This window comes from Malus domestica, chromosome 01 (genome assembly GCF_042453785.1).
Source record: "Malus domestica chromosome 01, GDT2T_hap1".
Taxonomy (NCBI): domain Eukaryota; kingdom Viridiplantae; phylum Streptophyta; class Magnoliopsida; order Rosales; family Rosaceae; genus Malus; species Malus domestica.
Genome location: NC_091661.1, coordinates 27,233,091 through 27,254,693, shown reverse-complemented (window position 1 = coordinate 27,254,693; position 21,603 = coordinate 27,233,091). Strand labels below are relative to the sequence as shown.

At 39.1% G+C, this 21,603-nt stretch overlaps 3 protein-coding genes and 1 long non-coding RNA gene across 14 annotated transcripts; 2 read left to right on the top strand and 2 right to left on the bottom strand.

Annotated features, from left to right (window-relative positions):
• Positions 1-3,147: 3,147 nt before the first annotated feature.
• On the bottom strand, positions 3,148-5,334 carry LOC108169601 (uncharacterized). Its single transcript, XR_003775643.2, has 4 exons — positions 5,087-5,334; positions 4,917-4,985; positions 4,113-4,172; positions 3,148-3,346 (listed from the first exon to the last, which is right to left on the bottom strand). It is a non-coding gene; the product is annotated as an uncharacterized lncRNA (long non-coding RNA).
• A 2,229-nt stretch (positions 5,335-7,563) lies between these two features.
• On the top strand, positions 7,564-11,120 carry LOC103425179 (uncharacterized). Of its 5 annotated transcripts, none has more exons than XM_070825837.1 (5): positions 7,564-8,074; positions 8,572-8,747; positions 8,903-8,985; positions 9,336-9,386; positions 10,817-11,120. In XM_070825837.1, the coding sequence occupies exons 1-3, from the start codon at positions 7,835-7,837 to the stop codon at positions 8,910-8,912; spliced, it is 426 nt and encodes a 141-aa protein (XP_070681938.1). In that variant the 5' UTR covers positions 7,564-7,834; the 3' UTR covers positions 8,913-8,985; positions 9,336-9,386; positions 10,817-11,120. The 5 variants fall into 5 exon arrangements, with proteins under 5 accessions (XP_070681938.1, XP_070681936.1, XP_070681934.1 ...); XM_070825835.1 differs by lacking the exon at positions 10,817-11,120 and adding an exon at positions 9,614-9,850; XM_029102691.2 differs by having other exon boundaries at positions 7,855-8,074; positions 8,572-8,639.
• Positions 11,121-11,361: 241 nt separating this feature from the next.
• On the top strand, positions 11,362-14,696 carry LOC114824914 (receptor-like protein EIX1). The gene has a single exon (XM_029102624.2). It carries the CDS (start codon positions 11,534-11,536, stop codon positions 14,480-14,482), a length of 2,949 nt encoding a protein of 982 aa, XP_028958457.1. The 5' UTR covers positions 11,362-11,533; the 3' UTR covers positions 14,483-14,696.
• Positions 14,697-15,394: 698 nt separating this feature from the next.
• Positions 15,395-20,651, bottom strand: LOC103438455 (COP1-interacting protein 7-like). 7 transcript variants are annotated; one of them, XR_011583221.1, is made up of 10 exons: positions 20,256-20,626; positions 19,651-19,784; positions 19,200-19,385; positions 18,991-19,102; positions 18,862-18,896; positions 18,632-18,784; positions 16,637-18,518; positions 16,123-16,551; positions 15,820-15,906; positions 15,395-15,670 (listed from the first exon to the last, which is right to left on the bottom strand). XR_011583221.1 is itself a non-coding variant. In XM_029102652.2 (9 exons), exons 2-9 carry the CDS (start codon positions 19,719-19,721, stop codon positions 15,600-15,602), a joined length of 3,111 nt encoding a protein of 1,036 aa, XP_028958485.2. In that variant the 5' UTR covers positions 19,722-19,784; positions 20,256-20,651; the 3' UTR covers positions 15,395-15,599. The 7 variants fall into 7 exon arrangements, 3 of the variants coding, with proteins under 3 accessions (XP_028958485.2, XP_028958496.2, XP_070681928.1); XR_011583220.1 differs by lacking the exon at positions 20,256-20,626 and having other exon boundaries at positions 19,651-19,844; XR_011583222.1 differs by lacking the exon at positions 20,256-20,626 and having other exon boundaries at positions 16,140-16,551; positions 19,651-19,844.
• Positions 20,652-21,603: the final 952 nt, after the last annotated feature.

The following is a 21,603-nucleotide window of genomic DNA, read 5'->3' as shown; positions in this document are numbered from 1 at the left end:
AAGTATGATTTTTGTTTTTGAATCACTTGATTTCGTTGAGTATTGAAGAAGTTATGAACATTTAGGCCTTGTTTGGCAGCTCGGACTGTACTGACTATATTTGTCGGATAGGATAAATAGTCACCGGACAGTACTGACTAAATTAGTCGGGCGTTTGGTGCAGTATCAGATTAATGACCGTATTATTTATACAGTGTTTGGTATTATATCGGATAGGAGGAAAACTTAAAATAAAATTAAACTTAAAAAAAAAAAATGAAACCCATATCTCTCCGCCGCACCTCCAAACTCCCTCCCTCTCTCCATTCTTCTTCCCCGACTACATAATAGAAGAATCCCAAATAATGAAACCCAGATCTCTCCGCTGCACCCCCAAACTCCTTCCCTTTCTCTCTTCTTCTTCTCTTTCCCCGACTGCAAAAGAATCCCAAACCCCCTTACTGGCCTGGGCTCAGCCTTGGCCTCTGAGAATTTTTGGAAGGGCTCCCTTCGGGGCAAAGCCCTGCAATTCTAAGTCCAAATTTCTTGCTACCTTCACAATCTCCTGATTCAAAGTTCCCAGGTTCCTCACCTGCCAGTTGTAGGCGATGGTAAAAGGAGCGGAGAGCGAGAGTGAGAACGAGCGGAAGTTCCCAGGTTCCTCACCTGCCAGTTGCAGGTGATGGCAGAATGAGCGGAGAGCGAGAGTGAGAAGGAGCGGAGAGCGAGAGTGAGAACGAGCGGAGAGCGAGCAGAGAGCGAGAGCGAGAACGAGCAAGAGGCCGACTAAGTTATACGGAGAAATTGGACGGGATTAGGAAGCAGGTATACACCGAGTAAAAAAGGTGGGCCCAGATTATTTAATCCGGTGCTTATTATCCAAACGGCACCAAACACCGTACACCGTATTATTAGTACTATTTGGTGCTTTATACGGTGTGCCAAACAGGGCCTTAAAGTTTACCTAGTTTCCGGCGAGTTTTCAAGTTTTCACTCGGAACAGTCAACTTTGAGGCTATTTTCCGGCAATCTCCGGCAACCATTGGGCTTCTAAATAGGTATAATCTTATTCTACACTTTCCTATCTTCATTTTGATATAGTATGGGTCGAATTTGGTTAAGAAACGATTGCGTTACGAAGCTTTGAAAATTGCCAAAACTTCCGGCCAAGAGTTCCGGGACACTTAACAGAGTTTTTAACGGAATGACCAAAATGATGGATGATGGATAATCTCAGGGACCACTTCTATCGATTTGGAATCTCATGGACTAAAGTGATGAGTTATGCAAATCTCAGGGACCATTTTGGTGATTTACCCTTCATTCTATTTTTCAAACTATGGGCCTTTCCATGCCAATTCGATGAAAAGTTGAAGCTGTAAGCATCTAATTGGCAAATTTGTCAATACTTTCGAGCAATATGACGAGGAATACGAGCTCAGCGGCTAAATTTCAAATCTTTTCAAGCGTTGTTTGGGATTTAGATTGAGAACCAAATATTTTAAGTTTTTTTTATATTTTTAATTATTTGTCACTCAACAGCAAAAAGATTAAAGTGTGTTGTGTCTGAGAATCAAAATAACTAGTTTAATCCATCTTATCATCTATGAAACTTTTGTCAAAGATTCCAAGAGTCCGTCCGACAGCTACTGTTATTGATGTGCATCGATTTTGAAAATACGGTCTCATGCCGTATAGGATGGTTTAGACAAACTGCTCATGCCGTAGAAAGTGCTCATCCGTAAAGGATGGTTTAGAAAAAAGTGAGGCTCCCTAGTTTATATAGCTGGCACTACTCTGGATAGCTCATTGCTCATGCACATCACCTACTTCATACACTAAAACTATATGGAGAGAAGCACGAGAGTTGTTTTACTACTAATCAGGTTTCTAGCTATTGCAACCATTACTATCCGTATTGGTTTATGCAATGGAAATCTCCGTTGGCCTCCACTTTGGAAAGAAAGCGAAAGACAAGCACTTCTAATGTTCAAGCAAGATTTCAATGAAGAACTTACAGGCCTCCTCGCATTGCAGTCATTCAACTTATCAAAATATCGCTTCACCGGAATAATTCCCTCAAAGATTGGTAATATGAGATGGTTAGAATCTCTCAATTTGTCCACGAACAAACTCCATGGTGAAATTCCTTCGAGCATGACAAATTTGACATTTCTAAGTCACTTGAATTTGACCTACAACAATTTGACGGGACAAATTCCGGAAAACACTCAACTGCAGAGCCTTGATCAATCTAGCTTCGTCAACAACAAACTTTGCGGACCTCTGCTCTACAAGATTTGCAAAGTGAATGGGGTGATACCGCCACAAACAGTTGAGCAGGACAGAGGAGGAGGATACCATTTACTCGAAGACAAGTTGTTCTACATGACCTTGGGACTTAGATTCTCCACGGGGTTTTGGATTGTGCTTGGTTCTTTGCTAGTAAACATGCCATGGGGCATTCTTCTTTCAGGATAGGATAGTGCTTAAACTATATCATATAATTGTTGAATATGTTTAGCTTTGTTTTGTACTTTGAATGAGCTTCTTGTTGTTGGCATTTCCTTTGCTACAACGAATAAGCCAGTATGGTTGAATTGTATGTTTTTTTTTTCAAATTTCGTCCCTTTGTTTGATTGTAGTTCTTTTTCACTTTGTTTTATAAAAATATTATCCCTTATAAAATTAAAAAGACTTGTTCTCGTAACAAGTACCCCTTCATTTAGCAAACGTAAATTGAATGACATGGAAATGTGTGAAAATGGTTTAGAGAATAGTTATTTGTTAATTAATTATTAGCAAACTCGCATTATTTCATGGTTGTATTTTCAATTGGTTTTTTATTTACAGTTTTACCTCTCAATCTTTCTTTTGTTCTGTCTATTCTTTCCATTCTCTCTATTCTCTCTCCCCTTCTTTTCGTAGTACTTCTCTTTCTTATTCGTACAAATTCACGTGACACCTTTCGGCTTTTTTCTACTCAATATCTTCTTTCTTGCTCTTTTCATTGATCGAACTTTGTTCATCCTTTCTTTTATTTTATTTTTTCTGCCATTTTGACACGCCCCGACCCTGATATTCCCTGAATACCATGATAGACACTTGCTGGCTGACACCCAAGGGTGACGGAAGCCATTAATTGATACAAAAGCTAAGAATAAGAAATAAATAAGGGTTAGAAATTTAAAAATACGAAGAATTAATAATTTCAGGAACGTTCTCAGAACATACAACTAAATCTAATCACTAAAAATAATTAAGATAAAATTGGATGAATAAGGAAGTGGGTCCTACATCGAGAGGATCCGAAGATGCTACTGTGGAAGTGTCTTCACGCCGGGATTAGGTGCCTTGATTCTAAGTCCTGAATAGGGGCGCAAAACAAAGGTGAGTGGACCAAGTTTATATATACAATAATAATAAAACAGTTATTAACATACTAACCCCCAAAGTTTATATAAATGAAAACTACTAGCATAATAAGTGATGGATTTAATAAAAATCCTAGCATGCCAAAAATATCTCAAAAGCCATATTGCGGAATCTCATCGCATAAATCAAAACAGTAAACGTCTCATAAATCGTCTCGTAAGCGCGGTGTGCTGCTAGTAAGATCACCGAATAAATATAACTCCCGGCCCAATGCCTGCACCTAAGTCTCTGTGCCCGTAGCCAGAGATAACTCCCTCCCGGCCCAATGCCTGTCACCGTGTCCCTCAGCCTTTTGCTAGGGATTATTTCTCCCGGCCTAAATGCCAACACCAGATCCTCGCCCCAGGCGGCATAGTATCCACCAGGTACGCACAAATAGTTACGCCTCTCTTAAATAACCACTTCATAGCATAGGTTACCGATCATCGTCTACACTATAAAGAGGGGTTCAAAAACATGTTCTAGCATCCTATCGTCATCTGTCAGATAGTCTACCAGTTCATGATTTTTATAGAAAATATGATATATTAAAATATAGTTCAAAATAGGCTAACAATTAATTCCTCACCAAAACACGAGACAATAATCAATATCTTAAATCATCAGGCTTCACATAAATCAAATCATAAATCCGTAGGCATGCTAATCATTTATGCAATTACTATAAAATCATGTAATTTTAGAAATGGTCCACTCACAGTACTTCGCCGTCAAAAGCTGCGCCACTAGCAAAGACGGAAACGTCACAATAATTGCCCCTAAGCACATTAAAGAGTCCAATAAATTAAACTATATAATAGCAATTGAATTTGGGAAAATGGACATTGGAAACGGATTCAGAACATCGAATTACCCTAAGAAGGGTCCCGGACGAAAACCCAAAAAGTCAATCCTAAAGTCAACGTTGACCGGGGGTCAACGGTCAAATTAGGTCAAACGGGTTTTAGGCTTGAAATCCGGATTAGGGTTTAGGTTTAGGTTAAATAGGGTTAGGACCTATTGGGTTTTGAACTAAATAAAATAAGGGAATTGGGTTGGATGGGTTAGGCCCTAATAGATTTTAGGAACCTAGGGCTTTTGGGTTAAAAGGGTTTAGGGTGGAAAAATTGGGGTTTGGGCTTTAGCCCAAACACACACACCAAAAACACACACACACACAGGCACAAGGCCCTAAGGCCTCACAAGGGCAGGGCTTTAAGCCCCCTTTAAATCAAAACCGGCCCAAGGCCATTTATATAAGGCCCGAGCCCTTTTTGGGTTTTAAAACCAATTAACAAAACTTAAAAACTAAAGGGGCTAGGGTTTTGGGCTTAAGACAACACGGGCCTAAGGCCCGAGGGAGAGGGAAAGGCCGGGTGGCCTGTTGCCAAGGAAGAAGAAGGCCGGAAATTCGCCCGGAAAACCACCCCACTTTAAACGGCCATAATTTTGTCACTACTCAATGAAATCAAGCGAGACAAAAACAAAAGTTGTAGCCCTGGAAGAGACGAAGAGAATCATACCTCACACGACATCTAACACGCCGTGGTTTGGCCGGAAATTTCCTCGAAAGCCTCGGAGGTCGCCAGAAACTGGGTAAGATTCAAATGCGTATAACGTCTTCAATACTCAATGAAATTGAGTGAAACAAAAAGGAAAGTTATAGTACTCGACGAGACGAAGAGATTGATACCTTTCACGCCGGCCAACTCGCCGTGGTTTGGCCGGTAATGGCCTCGAAAGCCGTCGGACTCGCCGGAGGTTATTTTCTTGGTTTCGCTGAGTTGCGCAGAGGCAAGAGGAAGAGGAAAGGGACGAGGTTTAGATGGTGATTGTGTCTTCCTCGAGCAGGGAGTGCAGCTGGGTGTGAGTGTGATCATAGAGAAGAGAGGAATAGAAGTATACGGGAAAGGGAAGAAGGAGAGGAAGAAAGAGAGAAGAGGGCTCGGGGACAAAATCAGGGGGGGTGGGTCCCCTTGGCTCACCATTTAAGACCAAAAACAAATTTTAAAAGGAAGATAAATTTCCAAACTTGATGAAAATACAAAAATACCATTTATGTACAGTAAATTTCGGGACGGGTTGTTAGAGAGGCATTCTCTGTCACAAAGCATTCATATTGATGCCAATATACGTAAAGTTTGTAGATTTGAAATTGGATACATTATGAAGCAGCTTTGTTGTTCCTAGAATAAATAAAAACTACTCGACTCGACATGTACCGATCTGTAGTTGCTTGACATCCTAAGCATAAGGGTTAAGAAGAGGGCTCTGTTTAAATCTCTGAGAAGTGCAGGACAAGGGCATAAATTGCACGTACAAAAGACCTGGAAACAAAGTATTACGGCAGGAAAAGAAGTAAAAAGAAATGCCAGAAGTATAGGGACCGGTCCCTCGTCTCTGCATGTGGATGAATGCATCATGCATGCTACAACGACAGTGAAGGAAGAATATAAAGTATTACCGAAACTTCATCTCATTTGGTTTGCTGCCCCTAAACGCGGAAAGAGAGAACGATACTGTATGCAGGTGTAGAAAATTTGCAAGAAAATAAATAAATCACAGAGAACGATACTGTGTTTTTAGTGATGTAATTCAAGTTCTGTTTATTTTGATTTTAAATTACATGATGGTGTACCTGTATATTTGTCTAATCTGTCTTTTTGTTGTTGTAAGCAATGTGTTGCTGTTGTGTTAAAATAGTACATATCTGCTATTTGGATAATGTGTAACAGAACAAAATTATGTTACAAATCTGGGTTGACAACACTAAACAAAAATCTTAACTTAAATGCCTCAAAGTCACTTCAATTATTTACCCTACTCAACTTAATTTAGTTCCCTTTTTTTCTCAAATTTGTTTTGTGGCATGATTGTTTGATCCTTTACTGAATAGTTGTTAAGAAATGGTGATTAAAACGACTCATATTTTTTGCAATTTTTTTGTTCTGCAGAAATATGCGGTGCATGATAGGCGAGAATTCTTCTTCATTGTGAACATTTTGGTAAATCTTGTCTTTCAATATTTTTCTATTATTCTTTGCATTGTTCTTTCTTGAGTTTTATGTGAGATTTATTGGAATGGTGGTTGTTTAGTGGTTTTCGACGTTGCTGATAAAGGCTTCTCTGCCCTCTCACTTCCCATACACTCTTATCCCTTTCTATTTTGTACGGTCATGGTTAAGCCACATTAAAATTTTATATTGATTTTTTTATAGAGATAATAAGACAAAAAACAATAGTAATATAAAATGTTGACGTGGCTTAACCGTAATCACACAAATAGGAGATGATGAGAGTGTATGAAAAGTGGGAGGGCAAAGATGCCAGGTCCATTTTAGTTTAAACTTTCAGTAACCCAAGGCAGAGGCAAATTTTGATTTTTGCCTTCCTTTGGGGGGTGGGTCGGACAAGCATGTAACAAAGATTATAATCTTTGGAAGTATTTGGTGATCAACTGGACAATCCTATTAGTGTATCCATTGGAGGTTGTTTAGATTTATATCTCTACTTTTTATTTTATTTTTAAGTATGTCTACAAATCATAAAGATGCTTCTGAAGAATGATAAGTAACAATTTCCAAAATTTTATTGAAATGTTTTTTCAATGGTGTAAAAGAGCTAAAATTGAACAGTTCAAAAAAAACAAAAGAAGCTAAAATTGAAAGACGGGTTCGTTTTTTGTTCTATTTTTTGTTTTTGTTTTTGGATTGCTCTTCTGGTTGAAAAAAATGAGCATTCTTTGTTATTTTTTTCTCTCATTTCACTATCTATTTCTATAAAATCTCATACTCATGAATATTGTCATCAAGGCGGATGGCATGAAAATGTTAATGCATTTTCCCTTGCCAGTTTATCAATTTGAATTCCACTTTATTTGTGATTTGTTAATTGAAATATGTACTAATTTATTATTTTGAGTATGTTGTTAATTGACATTTGTAAGCTTTTGATTATTTTTGAAAGGTTATATATTTTATGCTAAAGGATATGGATTGTCTACCTTCTCTATGCCCTCTTATTTATGTGATCAGGATTAAGCCACGTTAACATTTTATATTCTAATTACTTTTTATCTTATTATTTTTATAAAAAAAAATTAATATAAAATATTGACGTGACTTAACTGTGATGGTGGGGGCAGAAGACCATAGAAATAGAAGTGTATGAAATGGGGAGGCAGACAATCCATATCCTTTTTTAGGATCCTCCCTCTTCCCCCTGAACAAGAAATCCGAAACCCACAGCCCAAAACTCACTCATACTTCGCCCCTCTCCTTGGCTTGCCACTTTCCTCATCTCCCGGTGGTTGGCTCTCTCCATTCCATTCAATTTCGGTGACTTCTTTCTATGCTCCTGGGGATTTTATTCTCTTCCTGGTTGCTCTGATAGAAAATCGTGATTGCTTGATTTTTTTTTTTTTTTAATTTAGTCATTTTCCATGGTTCGAATTGAAATGCAGCTGAATCTATCTTCCTTCGGCAGCGTTTTGGCGAATCCGTTTGTGTTCAATGGCTATTTGAGCGAGGGCACTGAGAGCTCTGGGGTTTCGTTCTTGGTCCCCTTTTTGCTGTTTCAAGGTGGTGCGATGGATTTGTCAAAGGTCAGCGAGAAGATTCTGAGCTCCATTAGGTGTGCCAGGTCGCTCGGCCTTCTTCCTTCTGCTTCTGATCGCCCCGAGGTGATTGAAATTTCAGTTTTTGCACGTAATGCAGCTTTTAAGGCCTCCAATTCGATGCGTTTAGTGTTTAGTTGTGTGAAAGTCGATTGTTTCGGAGTAAAAGCGAGTTGAAATCGTTTCATTAGATCATATAATTTGAAATGTTTGTTCCAAGCGTGTGTATTTTGCTTTATATACTGAATAACAGTTTGGTTTGGTAGATTATCTGCGGTTTCGTGTTAATTAAGAAGGTTAAATTTAATAAGTATCGTAGTTAATTCATTTGTATTTTGGTTTGGTAGATTATCTGCGGTTTCATGTGTATTTTGCATTATATACTGAATAACAGTTTGGTTAAGAACAATGCTTATTAATCTGGCAGTCGTAGTTAATTCATTGTTAAGTAGGGAATGAAAATGTTGTGCTTACTGCGAAATTTAGCTGATTGGTACAGGGTTAAAATAAACGTTTATTTTCTGTCATAAATGTATTCATGCGTTGTTTACCTTCTCGAACAGGTTCCCACGCAAGATGCGGCTGCTGCAGCGGTTGCATATGCTATTGCTGGACTGCCTCCACATCAAAGGTTTAGTCTCTCTTCAAGCTCTGAAGAATTGAGCTCAATATATGGAAGCAGACATCATGGTCAAAAAGTGGAGGAGATAGAGGAAGAATTCTATGAAGAGTTGCTACTGTATAATTATGTTTTTTTTTTGTACATTTTCATTTGAGTTTTCGCAAAACATAACACATGAGGAAGTATGTTGGTATTTGATTTTGATTTTACGAAATTCTGAGAATTTTATTTAATTCAGTTTATAGCCGTTCAGTAATTTTGTTTATTTCCAGAATCTTCTAATCCTCTTGATGCAACGAGTCGAAGGGGAGCCGCGAGTTCACCGAAGCTTTCAAATTTTGCCGACTCACTCATTGTAATCTCTGGAGGTCGCACTTGGTGCGATGGCAAGTGCCTTCGCCCATGAGCGGTAGGTCTCGGGTTCGAGACTTGGGAGCAGCCTCTCCATAAATGGGGGTAAGGCTAGTCGACATTTACCTCTCCCAGACCCTGGGTAAAGCGGGAGCCTTGTGCACTGGGTACGACTCATTGTAATCTCTCTCTCTCTCTCTCTCTCTCCCCCCCCCCTGTTTTTCTATCCTGTTGCATTTGGGTTTTCCCCTGTTTCTCTTTCTGTGATCTAATTTGAGGTGAAGTTTGAATTTTGGTTGAATTGGAATGTGGGTTTAATGGGTTTCCTTTCGTTTGTCGATTCGATTTTGTTAGGATTGGCATGTGGTTTTTCAAGCTTTTGCAACCACTTCGGGTCTGGCAAAGGTAATAATTCTACTCTTCATTCCCTAAGCTTCATTTTGTATGCCCAGAAAATTTTGAATTGAAAACGTGATGGAGTTTTAGGAAATACCCATGTTCTGTAGTTTTCCCCATTTGTTGTTTTTTGCAATTTCTTTGATCTTGTTAGCCATATAAGCATGTTTTCCTCTCTTCATTACATTCCGAATCTTTAAAATCCTTACTATTCGTGTTCGGGCGAGATGCTCAAGACAACGTATTTGAAGGACCGACCATTCAAAGAACGTAATTATTCCATCTTATCAGCTATGAAACTTTTGTCAAAGATTCCTAGAGTGTCCGACTGCTACTCTCATTGATGTGCATTTGTTTAGAAAATGCGGTCTGATGCCGTAGAGGATGGTTTAGAAAAAGTGCTCATGCTGTAGAGGATGGGATTAAATTTAGAGATTAAATTTGAAGGACCGACCATTGATGTGTTAGAAAATGCAACGTATTTGAAGGACCGACCATTCAAAGAATGTAATTATTCCATCTTATCATCTATGGAACTTTTTGTCAAAAATTCCGAGACTCTGTCCGACTGCTACTCTCATTGATGTGCATCTGTTTAGAAAATGCGGTCTGATACCGTAGAGGATGGTTTAGAAAAAGTGCTCATGCCGTAGAGGATGGGATTAAATTTAGAGATTAAATTTGAAGGACCAACCATTCAAAGAAAGTAATTATTCCATCTTATCATCCATGAAACTTTTGTCAAAGATTCCTAGGGTCTGTCCGACTGCTACTCTCATTGATGTGTTAGAAAATGCGGTCTCAATCTCATGCCGTAGAGGGTGGTTTAGAAAAAGTGCTCATGTCGTAGAGGATGGTTTAGAAAAAAGTGAGGCTCCCTGGTATATAGGAAAAAGTTTCCACTTTACTTTTCTTTGACGTTTGTATCATTCGTTGTTGTTTTCCGCCTACAGAAGGTACTTTCTTCAAACTCAGCCTTTTCTTCTCATTATTTACTAGGATATTGCTTCTTTAACAATTATTATCTGAAATGGCGCGTTTATCTAATAGTTCTGCCGACCACGATATTGGATTTATTGCCGTGAATGCGCATTTGCCTTCAGAAGGCAATTTGATGTTCCTTTCTATGCTACTTTGTTATTGCCAGTTTGCCACTGTTTTGAGCTAAGATCTAACGTTTTCACAATCTTGAGTTAAGATCCAACTTTTTCACCAACGGAATGTTCTGCCGACTTTGGGGTTATTACATAGCATTTTTATTCACTTAAAGAGATCTGTTTTACTTTCTGATCAGTTTGAGTGAATAATTCCTCGTGAACTTGGAAATCTCTCAAGTCTAAGTGTTGTGCACCTCGGTTGATATGAATTTTGTAGATACTAGAAGAGCGTATGATTGTTAGAGTTGTGGATTAAATCATTTACTTGTTTGATGTGCCTAGCTTGCAAGGAGGGTCTTTAGCTTGTACGAGGGGCTGTTCCCAGTTCCAGGTGGGGCCGCGAATACGACTGGCCTTAAAGTTGCTACTTCTTCAAGTTAGCAAATTGTGTCCTACATGGCACAATGTAATTTATTTTTTATCGACATGACATTGCCACATCAGCAAAATTATGTGTCTCACATTTGTCACATCATCACTTAACAGCCAAGTCGATAGATTGGCTAACGGAGATCTAAAACTAAAACAAATTTGTAAATTAATGTATGACATTAAAATGTTCAAAAAATGAGGTATGCGTTCGTTATATGGCTTTAAGTTGAGATGTTAAAATATAATTTACTCATTAAATTAATACAACGTATTTGAAGGACCTATTATTCCCAATTCCGAGGGGGACCCTAGATTAACTTCTGTTTCTATAGATGGACTAGCTAGTTGTTAAATTCTAAAATAAATAAATAAATAAAATCCATCTTATCTTATCACTTGTGAGATTTTTGTCAAAGATTCCAAGAGTCCGTCCAACCACTACAGTCATTGATGTGCATCGATTTTGAAAATGCGGTCTCATGCCGTAGAGGATGGTTTAGAAAAACTGCTCATGCCGTAGTGGATGGTTCAGAAAAAAAGTGAGGCTGCCTAGTGTATATATATAGGTAGCACTACTCTGGATCCTTCATTCACATACACATCACCTACTTCATACACTAGAACTTTATGGAGAGAAGCATGAGAGTTGTTTTACTACTAATCAGGGTTCTAGCTATTGCAACCATTACTTTCGGTATTGGTTTATGCAATGGAATTCCCGGTTGGCCTCCGCTTTGCAAAGAAAGCGAAAGACAAGCACTTATGATGTTCAAGCAAGATCTCGAGGACCCTGCCAATCGGCTTTCGTCATGGGTTGCAGAAGAAGGTTCAGACTGTTGCAGTTGGACAGGAGTTGTCTGTGATCACATAACCGGCCACATCCATGAGCTGCACCTTAATAGTTCCTACTCTGATGGGGTTTTCTACGCTTCTTTCGGTGGTAAGATAAATCCTTCTTTGCTCAGTTTAAAGCATCTCAACTTCTTGGACCTAAGCAACAATGATTTCAGTACAACACGAATTCCTAGTTTCTTTGGTTCTATGACAAGTTTAACACACCTTAATCTTGGAAACTCAGCGTTTGGTGGAGTAATTCCTCATAAACTGGGAAATCTCTCCAGTCTACGCTATCTCAATCTCAGTACTTTCCATTCCAATCTGAAGGTAGAGAACCTTCAGTGGATTTCTGGTCTTTCTTTGCTAAAACACTTGGACTTGGGTTATGTAAATCTTAGCAAAGCATCTGACTGGTTGCAAGTTACAAACACGCTCCCTTCTTTAGTAGAGTTAATTATGTCCGATTGTGAACTTGATCAAATTCCCCCTCTACCCACCACAAATTTTACTTCCCTGGTCGTCCTTGATCTTTCTGGAAACAGTTTTAATTCTTTGATGCCGAGGTGGGTTTTCAGTATTAAAAATCTAGTTTCTCTTCATCTCAGTTTTTGTGGTTTCCACGGTCCAATTCCGGGCAGTTCACAAAATATCACATCTTTGAGGGAAATCGATTTGTCACACAATTCTATTAGTCTTGATCCGATGCCCAAATGGTGGTTTAACCAAAAATTCCTTGAATTGAGTCTAGAAGCCAATCAACTTACAGGACAACTTCCAAGCAGTATTCAGAATATGACTAGTCTTACATCTCTTAATCTTGGGGGGAACGAATTCAATTCTACCATACCTGAATGGTTGTATAGCTTGAACAATCTCGAGTCCTTAATTCTTTATGGCAATGCCTTACGTGGTGAAATATCGAGTTCCATTGGAAACCTTAAGAGTTTAAGGCACTTTGATCTTTCAGGTAATTCAATATCAGGTCCCATTCCAATGTCCCTAGGAAATCTGTCAAGCTTAGTAGAACTAGACATATCTGGAAATCAGTTTAATGGAACTTTAATAGAAGTTATTGGTGAACTCAAAATGCTAACAGATTTGGATATATCTTATAATTCGTTAGAAGGTGTAGTGTCGGAAGTTATTTTTAGCAACCTTAAAAAGTTGAAGCGTTTCAGTGCACAAGATAATTCATTGACTTTGAAAACTAGTCGAGGTTGGCTTCCTCCCTTTCAACTTGAAAGTTTGCAATTGGATTCATGGCGCCTGGGACCTGAATGGCCAATGTGGCTTCAGAAACAAACGCAATTAAAAAAACTAAGCTTGTCTGGTACAAGAATTTCAAGTACTATTCCAACTTGGTTTTGGAACTTAACATTCCAATTAGATTATCTGAATCTCTCTCACAATCAATTGTACGGGGAGATTCAAAATATAGTTGCTGCTCCTGTTTCAGTAGTTGATCTTGGTTCCAACCAATTCACTGGTGCATTGCCTATTGTTCCCACCTCATTAGATCGGCTTGATCTTTCCAATTCATCATTTTCTGGATCTGTTTTCCACTTCTTCTGTGGTAGGAGGGATGAACCTTACCAACTTTCTATTCTTCATCTCGAGAACAATCATCTCACTGGAAAAGTACCCGACTGTTGGATGAATTGGACATCATTGGGATTCCTACATTTAGAAAACAACAACCTAACTGGGAATGTCCCAATGTCCATGGGATACTTGCTAAATCTACAATCGCTGCACTTGCGCAATAATCACCTGTACGGAGAATTGCCACATTCCCTAGAAAACTGTACCATGTTGTCAGTTGTTGACCTTAGTGGAAATGGGTTTGTCGGAAGCATACCAATATGGATGGGTAAAAGCCTTTCAGAGTTGCAGGTTCTTAACCTTCGTTCGAATGAGTTTGAGGGAGACATTCCTTCTGAAATTTGTTATTTGAAAAGTCTCCAGATATTGGACCTTGCACGTAATAAACTCTCTGGAACGATACCGAGATGCTTCCACAATTTGAGCGCCATGGCTGATTTGTCAGAATCCGTTTGGCCAACAATGTTTTCGCAAAGTGATGGTATTATGGAATTTACAAATGTAGAGAATGCAGTCTTGGTAACGAAAGGGAGAGAAATGGAATATAACAAGATTCTGGAATTCGTAAAATTCATGGACCTTTCATGCAACTTTATGTATGGAGAGATCCCTGAAGAACTTACCGACCTCCTCGCATTGCAGTCACTCAATTTATCGAATAACCGCTTCACCGGAAGAATTCCTTCAAAGATTGGTAATATGGCACAGTTAGAATCTCTCGATTTTTCCATGAACCAACTTGATGGTGAAATTCCTCAAAGCATGACGAATTTGACATTTCTGAGTCACTTAAACTTGTCCTACAACAATTTGACGGGACGAATTCCGAAAAGCACTCAGCTGCAGCTCCTTGATCAGTCTAGCTTCGTCGGCAACGAACTATGCGGAGCTCCACTCCACAAGAATTGCAGCCCAAATGGGGTGATACCGCCACCAACAGTTGAGCAAGACGGAGGAGGAGGATACAGTTTACTCGAAGACAAGTGGTTCTACATGAGCTTGGGAGTTGGATTCTTCACGGGGTTTTGGATTGTGCTTGGTTCTTTGCTAGTAAACATGCCATGGAGCATTCTTCTTTCACAGTTGCTGAATAGGATAGTGCTTAAAATGTATCATGTAATTGTTGAATATGTTTAGCTTTGTTTTGTACTTTGAGTAAGTTTGTTGGCATTTTCCTTGCTGTGACGAATATGCCAGTGTGGTTGTGTTGTATGATTTTGTCAAACTGCATCCTCTTGTATTTTTCTTTCAGGTTTAGCTTTAGAGGGGTTAGGTTTCATTCCCCCCTCCCTTGTATCGTTTTTGTTTTCATTTCAAGAGAGGTAAGGTTTATGTCCCTTTTCTTACTCAATGTTGTTTTTCTCCTTTTCTTAGCATTATGAGGGGTAAGGTCTATGTCTCCCCTAACTAGGTGTAACTTTTTTTTCGTTATCAATAAAATATCCCTCGTACCGTCGAGGTTTTCTTAAAATACAAAAAATAGAAAAAAAATATCCCATATAAAATTAAAAGACTTGTTTTCTGAACAAGTAGCTCTTAGTTCAGCAGAAGTAAATTGAATGACATGAGAAATGTGTGAAAATGGTTTAGGGATTAGTTACCTATTAATTAATTATCAGCAAACTCACATTATTCACATGATTTCGTGGCTGTAATTTTAATTATTTTTCATTTACAATTTTACCCCATCGATCTTTCTTTTGTTCTGTCTCCTCTCTCCCCTTCTTCGCAGTACTTCTCTCTCTTCTTTCTTCTTCGTACTTAGTCACGTGACACCTCTCTCTCTTCTACGAGAAAACCCAATTGCTATGCAGCTGTGAAATGCTCGTGGAGCAAGCAAAATGGTGACGACGGAGTTAGCATATTCCTATGTTATTTAGAGGCATTCTCTGTCACAAAGCATTCGTATTGATGCCAATATACGCAAAGTTTACAGACTTGAAACTGGATACGTTATGAAGCAACTTTGTTCCTAGAATAAATAAAATCAACCCGACTCGACATGTACCGATCTGTAGTTACTTGACATCCTAAGCATAAGGGTTAAGAACAGAACAAGGGCATATATTGCATGTACAAAAGACCCCGAAACAGAGTTTTACGACAGGAAAGAAGAAAAAAGAAATGCCAGAAGTATAGGGACGGTCCATCGTCTCTGCGTGTGGATGAATGCATCATGCATGCTACAACGACAGTGAAGGAAGAATAGAAAGTTTTGCAGAATCTGACTCCAGTACTCTACGAGTCTCTAGGATTAGCGAAACTTCATCTCATTTGGTTTGCTGCCCCTAAATGCTGAAAGAGAGAAGAATGACCTTGTTGCAGCTGAAACACAGATAGTAGAGTATTGGAATCTTAATCAAGCGAATTAGAAATGGCGCGTTGAAATTCTGTACGCAGGTGTAGAAAAACTTTGCAGGAAAATAAAAAATCATAGAAAACGATACTGTGTACTAGTCACGTGGAAAGACAACCTTTAGTTGCAGGTCCTGCAGCTGCATCCCGGTTCTCTTGTGACTTATGTGAACTCTGCCCGTCAAATCTGCTAATATTTGATTGAGCTGCATGCACAAATCCAAAATGATTATTAGCATGAGGGAAAAATGAACATCCGACCATCTAACTTTTCTCTACTACAATATGAAATACAATCTTCTTTTGTCAACTATCTGCTTTCACAACAAATTAAAGCAAGGGTTAGCGAGGGAGGGAGGAAAGGAGCAAAAGAAAAAATACACAAGGGCATGACTAAATTCTAACGAAAGCAGGAAACTTACTAGAGTACGGTTCATACTTCTTTGTATGAAGCGAAGACTTTCTGAGTACACTGTCAGCATCATCCTCTCCTTCAGAGAAAACCGACGGACTAGACCAACCAGTCGAATTGGCATCTCCCTTGCTCTTCCGAGCAAATTTTAAGAGCCTCTTCAGTCCTTTTGGTGCATCCTTTTGGAACACAATAGCAGGAGGATTTTCAGCATTTCCCCACTCAATATTATCTGGTTCATTACTTTCCTCTTGCAGCATCTGGGACAAAGAATGGCGGACACGAGGACTTGACAGTCCAGCTGGTGCAACATTGGCTGAAGTGGTTACTTGAGATGAGTCGTTGTTACATGGAGACATGGCCTGATGCTCCTCTATTTCCACCCAAGCACTTGGGGAGATGGTTGATTCTTCTTCAGCTTGAACTTGCATTGACGATTCTGCAACATTTTTTAAGTCATCATTACGATCAGGAGAAACTGGGTCAACATGCTGTGTCTCACTACACATCAGGCTATCATTTACCAGAGCTTCTGGTTCCACAGCATCATTTGAAAGGCTGATTGACACAATATCTGGCTCTTGATGCTGACTCACAGGATCAGAAGCGCTACCAATCACCTCATCCTCTTGAGTTTCAATAATATTTGTGTTGTTTCCCAAAGATTCCTCCGATTGAGGAGAAGTTCTTGTCTTGTTAACGACAGGACCAACACCAGGGCTCGTTCGAGTACCCTTCCGAAGAAATGGTTTTGATTCCACTGGCACTACACTGCTTTTCTTGGTCACCTTGTTGTGCTTTGCTGGAATTATATCAGAATAATCACCAGAGGTTGTCACTACTTTAGGTTTTGTTGTTTTACCACTCTTTTTCACTGCTTGCTGCTGCTTCTCATTTACTCCCTTCGAGCTTCTATCATTAGTAATCACAGATTCCTTCACATTCTTCTGTCGCTGTGGGGGTCTTTCCACTTTAGCACTGGGTGGTGTTGGCTTGGGTTTTTGACGGGTCGGGGTAGTGCTGGTAACCGCAACAGGAGTTCTAGCTGGCGATGCCCCTGTGGCTCTTGGTGTTGGTGTTGATGGCCACGACTTGCGTGTAGCAGGCATTGGTGATGTTCTAGGTGAAGCCTTCTTTGTAACAGAAGGCTTTGCATTTTCCTTTCTAGGATTTGCAGGTTGAGATACTTTTCCAACTGATTTTTGGGGCTTCTGCGTAGCACGTTTTTTATCAATATCATTCGCCTTTGTAGAGGACATTTCGGCTTTCCTTTCATCAAGAATTCGCTGCATTGCTTTAAATTGTGCTTCTTTCTCTGCTCGTTTTCTAGAATTCTCACCTCGTAGTTTTTCATCTCTCTTCTCCTTGTAGTGGTCATAAAAGCCACCTCTCTGTTCAGAAGGAAGGCTTTGATTTCTCGTAGCTTGAGGCTTTGTAGATTTAACAGGCTTCACAGGCTTAACAGGTTTAGTTTCCATCATTTTCATCAGCATTTGGTTCAATTCTGCTTCCCTTTCTTGACTCCATTCCATTGAAGCTATTGGTTTTCGATTACTTTTCTCTCCCAGAGTTATAGTAGAGTCTGCTTCAGTATCAATTGGACTAGATAAATTTTTCTCAAATCTTCCTTCGTTAACTGCCTGTTTAGGAGCTTCAATAGTATTTTGATCTGTGGCTAAAAGATCAGGCTCTGGTTTCATTTCTTCTGAAGATGTTGGCGCCTCACCATTCTTTATATCATTGGAAGTCACTGGACCACTGTCACCAGAGGCAATTTCAGATTGACTATGGGTGGAAGTTTCCCCCAAACCCGAGCTCCATCTTCTTAATACAGCTTTATTTGTACTCACAGACATATTTGTTAACGAGCTCCTTTTTTGAGCATCGGCAGCAGCTTGATCTCTTTGTTTGCTTTCGAAAAGACTAATTGCATCTTGAACACTCATCCTTCGTGCATTGCTCTCAGATTTCTTGTTTGAGTGTTCAGGTTCACCCTCTTCTGAAAAAGGCTTTTCCCTAGAAGGAAAGTAATTGAGGCTCTTAATAGTTAATGCAGCAGCTCTGCGTGACCCAGTTCTTCCTATTTGAATCCTCCGCATTGGAGATGCTGACCTTCTAGGTGCGGCACTTCTCATAAGACTCCGACTTCTTTCTGCAGATGTTCGCTCCTCGTCACTTGACTCAGAAGACTCCCCGCTTTCGGTTGAACTCTGTCGCTCAACCTGGGCAGCTTTTGCAGGTGAAACACTATATTTTACTGGCGTAGCGAAATTCATCGGCTTGGATATCTGAGCACTCCCATCCGTCTCAACATTGTCATCTCCAAAATTACCCGACTTGTCATCATTTTGAGGATCATTGCTCTTGCCTTGTTGATACTGTTCTAAAATCTTGAACAGAGTATTCCTGTGTTTTCATCATGATACTGCCTTTGTAAGAACATTCAGCAGATAAATCTTCAAACAACGGACTCTTTCAGAGCAACTAACCCTTTCTATTAATCTAAGTGACTACCTTACCTGAAATCTGTTGTTCCAAAATGTTGAGAAAAAATTGCTAAATTTGAAATCTCCTTAGAGTTGAATGAGGAATGAGAAGCCTTTTCAATAGCAGTAGTTAATTCCTTTCTTAATGCTGTAAGCCTCAAGTCCAGAGCCTGCAAAAGTTCGTTCCTGACAGCACAAATACCTATAGCGTCATGCTGATGCAACTCAAACGAAATCTTAAATGAAGAATTAAAAGGACATACTTCGAAGCATCTGATGGTGCAATCTCAGCTTCAGACTGTTGATAAAATCACACATTAGTTGCCGGATAACAGAATAGTTATTAAACTGTACACATTCAAACATCAATCTTGAAAGACGGGAGAAGGGACCTGGCCATATAAAGAAACATGAAACTTTTTGGCGTCTTCCAATTGAGATATTTCTTTTTCAGTAGCAGTAACAGTATGCATTACTTCTGGTGAACCAGTAATTTGCAGGAATCTGTGATGAAGCAAAACAATGTGTATCAGGAAATAAAATGGATAATTAAACTGAAGATAAAGAAACAAGAAAAACTAAACATTAGAGTGTTTAAAACCTGGTTAAAGTTGATTTCGTGAACCAGGCAGCACCATGCAGGCTTTTAGGAAGTCGGAGTGTGAGGTTAGCATTTGATCCCTTGGAATGCAATTCATTTACTTCCGGAAAATGTGGCAACAACGGTTCAAGTGCCCCGCCTGCTAACTTTTCTACTTCTCCGTCACTGGAAACAAGCGCCTCATACCTAGACCATCCTCAAACACATTAATGAAGCAAACCACAAATAAAAGGAATCACTTTCATGGACATTTTGAATTTTTCATCGAATCATATCTCCACAAACCCATTCTAGTTAAAGTCAAGATCAAAGGTTTTGTAAAGTTCGTTGTAATTTTGATAATGCACAAGTATAGTATATACAGAAAGAATAATTTTTATGATCCAATACAACCGAAGAGCAAAAATATACCCTTAAAAGAATTAAATTTACCGAAAGGCGAGAACCTAACCTGTTCTGGGACGGAAAAATCTGAAATTCAGCGTAGTCCAAGGGTGTACCAGCATCAATTTCCGCCTCCATTTTCAACTGAGCAGAGACAAAGAGAGTGTGTGCCGAGGCTGCTAAAAAGTAGAAATTTTTATGCTGCACAAGTGCAGATTCTGGTAAGGCGTAGGCGCACCGACAACCCAAAATTCAAACTAATTGTACTTGAAAAGGAATAAAAACACAATGAAAATATCCTTCTCAGACTGAGAAATGCAATCACAGTCGTACATTGCTTCTCCATATCAAAACCATTGCTCAAAAATACCAAAATTCACTTGAAACATATTTCTTTTTCGATCGAAACTCAGCTGAAACTTGAGCATTTCATTTCGTATACTATAAATTTCCGCAGTTGAAATGCAGATCTAGAAAACTCACAAACCAAACCAATCACTCCTAATCTCACCAAACATCTCAAGAACAATACATCGCAATATCAAATAAATCCGATTCAATTCATTTCATCCGCACTTCATTGATGTCGAAACCAAATCAAACCAAAAATTCAAAAAAAATCGAAATCGAAAACTAAAATAGTAACTGCAAAACATAACAGCCAATGTCTACCTTTCAGGCTGAGAGATCCGAGAGCGGGCAGGACCGCGAGTGAGAGACTGTGAGCTCAAACGGCGAATGCAGGAGGAGGAGGAGGAGGAGGAGGAGGAGCGTCTGAATCTCCCAGTCGTCTCTTTCACACTCTCTGTCAGTGTAGGTAGCCAGCTCGCAGCTGCAATGCAACGCACAAGACTTGTAGAAATAAAGACACCGCCATGATTGCTGTTGCTTGTTGAACCAAAAATCCAACGCATCTTTGTGGCGGATTGGAATTGGATGGTACCACTTGTCCTCCGCTCGCGTACCTCTCACGCTCTCCCTACACCTTCGTTTTCCTGCGGGCTTTTTTCCTTCCTTAACTTTACTTTTTCCACTTTAGTCACTTTCATTTCAATTGCTAGCATGTTTGATTTTTTTCTGAGAATAATGTTAGTTGTGGCACTTTCGTGCCGACAGATTTTTTCATGTACTGGGTATTGAAAGTCGGTATTTCACGTCTCATCGTATAAGTAGTGAGATGATATGTTTTTTGAAAGAGTTTAGCTTTCATAACACATGTTTACTGTCATTAAAACGTTTGATATCACTGATACGATTGATATGTATAACTTTCTTATCATATATTGTTGTATCATTAACACAGACACAACGTGTGATACATAAATGTTAGCATGTTTGTTTTTTTTTTTTGAGAATAATGTTAGTTGTAGCACTTTTGTGCCGACAGATTTTTCAAGTACTTGGTATTCAAAGTCGGTATTTCACTTGTCATCATATAAGTAGAGGGGGAATATGTTTTTTGATGTCTTTCTACTTGTGTTATAACTTATAACACATATCGATTTTTTGAAAGAGTTTATCTTCCATTTGACATGCGTTTATTGTCAATGTCATTGAGACGTTCGATATCACAGATACGATTGACATGTATAACTTTCTTTTCATATATCGTTGCATCATTGACACAAACACCGGTTGTGCCACGTAAATTTGTTTAATACTTAAAGAGATGTGAACTACGTATATATTGAAAACGAGATGTGAATCATGTGATTTGTAGATATGATTCAGATAGGAGTACTCATTTTTAGTCTTGTAGTCTTGTTTATTTAGCAAGCGAAGTCCTACGGCCCCGTTTGATGGGCTGAATGTGGTTTAGCCTTAGAGATAGGATTAGATTGGCAGTGACTTGTAACTTAAGTATAAGAATATGTTAGATAACTCACTCTATTTTGAACTCGTAACTCATCATGTTCATTCATTTCCATCTCACATTTCACACAACAAATAACATAACTCAAATCAATTTTAATTGATTACAACATATCTCATCCAATCTACCAAATGCCGCTGCATGTCT